This window comes from Hippocampus comes, unplaced genomic scaffold, assembly GCF_001891065.2.
Source record: "Hippocampus comes isolate QL1 unplaced genomic scaffold, H_comes_QL1_v1.1 scaffold183, whole genome shotgun sequence".
NCBI lineage: Eukaryota > Metazoa > Chordata > Actinopteri > Syngnathiformes > Syngnathidae > Hippocampus > Hippocampus comes.
Genome location: NW_017805547.1, coordinates 257,609 through 262,370, shown reverse-complemented (window position 1 = coordinate 262,370; position 4,762 = coordinate 257,609). Strand labels below are relative to the sequence as shown.

The window sequence follows — 4,762 nt, the reverse complement described above, 5'->3', positions numbered from 1 at the left end:
CCCCCCAACAGTCGGAGACCCCCACCTTAACCGACGCACTAGACCTCCAAGCTCCTCCTCCTTCTTCTCCTTCTTCCATCTCTTCTCTTCGGGCCGACGGCGCCACCTTCCTTTCTTCTGCAGTGGTGGTGGCTCCATCCTCCTCCAACTACCTCCAACCCTCAAATAGCGCCACCTGTCAACAACACAAACGCACATTTTAACATACTGCATGACCCTTCAGATATATAATGTGTATGATCCGGGTGATATTTTTTAGCAAGGAAGTTGTCATACGCGCATAAAAAGTGATGGCACTAAAATAAAGCAAAACTACTCACTCATCGGAGGACGGGAAATTCCGGATAGAATAGGGAGGGGACAGGGAGGTATTTCACCAGAGAGATACTGCCACTCAGTGGCATTTTACAAATTTAGCAGCAGCATAAAAATCTTTTGCTTCTGTTGCTATGCTGATATTTATATGAAATATACATTTTGTTTGTGAAATGGACAAAAAAATGCACGGTTTCAACACAGTTAGTCAGTGTAGCTTCTGTCATTTTCACGTTAGCCGTTTTACTATTATGTGGCTACATGCTAATTATGTTAGCGTCTACTTGGTACAAAGTTACATTGTGTATGTCAGACTAGGTCACCAGAAGCTCCATTTCTGGTTATATGGTTATCGTCACTCTTTTCCTTTTGGCCTTCACTGGTAACACACACACACACACACACACACACACACACACACACACACAAAAGCCAAAGAAAAAGCAAAACAATTGCAGAGTTCCTCCTGGAGGTGAAGGTTTGCCGAAGTCACACGTGATGCTGGCTTGGACTCTCGTATGAATGGATGACGTGGACTATGACGTCACCTTGCATGACCTCCTCTGACCATATTTATCGTTTGACACGCTCTCTTCTCGTTCTGCACAGCACGCCGCCGACAAAGAGGCACTGTTCAAACTCTCGAAGACGCCTCACACCCTTTCTTCTTTTTTTCATCACTTCATCATTCATCCATCATTCACTCACTCCACATCTCTTGCACAGAAGCTATGCAATGCAGGAAGTCCCTTCTCCCTCCCTCCCCCATCACGTTAAGCACCATTTATGACCCTCAGGTGAATAAATGAAACTGTTACCTTATCAAGGCGGGATAGAAATAAAAAGTGCAATATGGTAGCATGTTTCTGTGCTGAGACCCCTCCTCCTGTGTAAACCCTTCTTAATATCTTAAAACAATTGATGATCTACCACTTTTCTTTTTCTGCTTTTTTTTTTGTTGTCAGTGGTCACGGGGGTGAGTGAGAGGATGAATTCCATGTACACGATTCTCCTTCTGTTTGGTTTACTCTCAATTGTGCTGTGGCGTGTTTTTGGAGCCCTTCGAACCGGTGATGTCATCAATCAATCAATCAATAAATAAAGGCCACCCGCCCCTTTCCTCATTCAACTCCTGTGTATTTCACACCTACAAAAACGTGCACTCTTACCAGTGATTTGCAAAAAAAATATCATTTAACATGAGACATATCTTCACTGTTATTCTGTATACGTGTTCCCCACCCAACCCACCACACAAAATAAATCTGACCCGGTTGCCATTTTGCACCAGGGATCATCAGTTTGAGCAGCCCTGCTATAAGAAGCCGTGCAATGTGAAGTTTATTCGTATTTTATTTAAAACCATATTAGAGTGATGTGTGTATATGGAATTTGGCAGGATGTTTGTTACTGTGGTGGAGCAGAGAGATTTTGTTGTTTTATTTCCCTCTCGTTCCTGCGCCCGTGCAACAAGGTCGGGGCGATGTACTGTTACTATGGACGCAACCATGATCGCACCCTGCAGGATGATGACATTGCTCACGTGTAGAAATAAACTGCAGTGTACTGACAAGAGATCCGGTGTGCCTGTTTTCTTGTGGTCCCAAGTTAGTTTTATAGGATACTAACACAATTATTTATTACTGCTGGTAGAATGACTACTACTAATTAAAGGTTGGATCATTCCAGAGTTGGAAACATTTTTTGTCCCGGTAAAATATCAAATAATACATTCACAATATACAGAAACATTAACTTGTATATAATTAAGTTATTTTTTGACCAAATGTAATTTGATGATCATACATGAATTCTGGAAGTTATGTGGAAGCCAAGTGGACGAGTGTGCAATAGCTTCATCTAGTGGAAAAATGTATGCATTACAGTGTGATAATTCGACATTAGACACACACGTTAGAATTAATTTGTACAGGGCCAAATTATGGTAGATGTTTTTACACATTTATAATTCCACAGAACGGTGGTATCCTTCTTCACCATAAATATGTAAGAACACTGGTAGTAGAAAATAAAATGTATCCACATGATGTTGCTCAATCAGTTTTATTCAATAGAGGCGGGGGTGGGAGGGGGGAGGTAATCAAGGCCAACAAATCAGGTCACTTCCTTCATTCTCAACACTCACTCCTAATTAAACATCAAAAACTGATTGGTTGAGACATGAAATCATTCCAAATAAGAATAATAATAAATAGTATATTTCCTCTCTTCTTTTAATCATTCTTTGTATTAAATGTCAGCCTGTCTGTCACTAACCATGTCCATCTGCACATACACACACCCAGCCACAATAATATACAATATGATACACACACTTACAGTATATACACACACCACTCAACCTGTATGATCACTGCTCTCCCTCTTCCTCACATTCTATCATAAAGTAACAGCGTAAAGGGAAACCACCCTCTCTCTTTTTCTCTCTCTCTCGGGGTGCACACAAGTTTTACTCAGAGGACCACATAGAGACAAATTGAGGATGAAGATTTCTAAGGGCCACTTTGAAATTCTCCAACTTCAATTTGTTAAACAAGCTAAAAATCAATCCATCACAATAGTTTACATTGCGGCAGGCTACTAATGGCCGCCGGTTGAAGTTCAGACACCCCTGATATAGTTGAACAACTGCCGTCAGAGAAGGATGTCAAACGGTGGCGTATTTGGAAGGAAAGTAACAGAATGACCAAAGGAAAAAGGAGGAACAAGGAAGTGGCGCAACGTTCCTTTGATGATGGGAAAGGATTTTCATGGCTGCCTGGTACAATATGAGCAATTCAGGTCATGATGGATGACAGAAACTATTTTGGTAAATTCCTTGGGAGTGAATTTGTAACTAGAACTTTTCCATCCATCCTACTTATTTCCTTCAAAATGGCACCCTCGGCTGCAGAGGCGTCATAGGGTCCGTCATCTTGACGCTTTGTACAAACCGTTTTAGTGCAATTCATTTCTATGAGCTCGTCATCTCTCAGACTCCGCCTCACATTCGCACATACAAACACGCACACTCCAGTTTTTTGATAAGTAATACATTCAAACCTGATGTGTCATAAGTAAGGAGATGCGAGGGCCTGTTATTGCACTTGAGCGTACGGAAAAGGGGGCGGCGGCCATTTTGGATGCTGCTAAATAGACGGATGAGCGGCGTTGCAGTTTCACACAACCAGGATCTTCACCTCATCCTGCTCGTCGGGACGGTAGAAGAAGGGGATGCAGGGGTTCTCGCCCATGAATGGGGGCGGCCGCGGTAGCCCCTGCGGGTTCTGGATCTCCTGCAGCAGCTGCATGATCTGCTGCGCCGTGCCGTCCTCCTTGGGCTCCGCAGGGGGCGGGCTGTGATGCGATGGTGCTTCCTGGCCAGCGGTGGGCTCGGAAAGGGGAATGATCTCCATGGTTTCTAGGAACATAGAGAGTCCATCAGAGCCGTGTGCGTAAAGCCCATCTTTTGCTGCCCGGTAAAAGAAATGCTTCATCATGTCATTGGTCCAAACAAACAACACCAACATGGATTTGGAAGGACGACGTTGATCTGGCGCTTGCCTGTGAAGCCCCTTGAGCTCACCTGCTCCGCTGGCAGCACTGAGGTCGTCACCGTGTGCTTGGAGTTCGGGGTGACGGTGGTCCTCGCCAACAGGAAGAAGGTCGGGGTTCGCCGAAGCCACGCCACCGACGACACTGGCATATTTGCCATACCAGTCATTCCGCTCCGCCACCAGCCTCATGACCAGGTCCTGCAGCTCTGCCAGCTTAGCCTGAGGGGCAGGGTGTTATATCGGACATGTGGTCACTGCCGAGGAGAGGTTCTCGTCAGTACCTTCATCTCTTCTTTGTCCTGAGCCAGCATGCTGATGTATTGTTCCTTCTCCTGGTGCTTCTGCTTCATGATGGCCCTTTGGTTCTGGTACAGGGCAATGTACTCTCCTGAAAATCAAAGTGGCAACAACGTTTGGTGAGTTTCGCTTGTCGTGTCCCACGTTGGCGCCAGAACGCATCCTCCCCCCTCACCGATGGTGTCTGTCTCGCCGGAGAGCTGGATGCAACGGTGCTCCAACTCCTCCACGCGCTCCTTCAGGTCAGCCTTCTCCTGCATGAGTGAGGTGAAGCGCTCTTGGAGCTTCTCCATTGCCATCTGTAACGCCTGATGAACTTCCACCGGCACTCCTTCTCCTTCTGGGCACATTTTTACACGACTTAGCTTTATTCTATATAATACAGTATAATTTAATATCTAATTGTGTGTGAGTTTTTCACACACACAGAGAAAGAGGACCTTGAAAAAAAAAAAAACAATCACATAAAAGTTATTTGAAAAAAATCGTTCAGCTAGAGTGGGCAGGCATTCCAGAGACCCAACTGCTAGTGTTCGAGATTTAAAAAAAAAAAAAAAAAAAAAAATCACACGATAAAAATGCATCTTCTCTCA

The 4,762-nt window shown here is 44.5% G+C and overlaps 2 protein-coding genes across 15 annotated transcripts in view; one reads left to right on the top strand and one right to left on the bottom strand.

The window, feature by feature from the left end:
- Positions 1-1,408, top strand: part of dnm1a (dynamin 1a) — a 36,257-nt gene extending 34,849 nt beyond the window's left edge. For all 9 annotated transcript variants that reach the window (XM_019879612.1, XM_019879606.1, XM_019879610.1 and 6 more), the window contains one exon: positions 12-1,408. Coding sequence is in view for 2 of the 9 variants with exons in the window: in XM_019879614.1 (XP_019735173.1) it covers positions 12-30 (19 nt within the window). In the remaining 7 variants the exon portion in view is untranslated. The remainder of the gene's footprint in view (positions 1-11) is intronic.
- A 955-nt stretch (positions 1,409-2,363) lies between these two features.
- golga2 (golgin A2) overlaps positions 2,364-4,762 on the bottom strand; it is a 14,343-nt gene continuing 11,944 nt past the window's right edge. For all 6 annotated transcript variants that reach the window (XM_019879599.1, XM_019879601.1, XM_019879598.1 and 3 more), the window contains 2 exons: positions 3,902-4,091; positions 2,364-3,736 (listed from right to left, as the gene is read on the bottom strand). In XM_019879599.1, the coding sequence (XP_019735158.1) occupies positions 3,495-3,736; positions 3,902-4,091 (432 nt within the window). In that variant the 3' untranslated portion in view covers positions 2,364-3,494. The remainder of the gene's footprint in view (positions 3,737-3,901; positions 4,092-4,762) is intronic.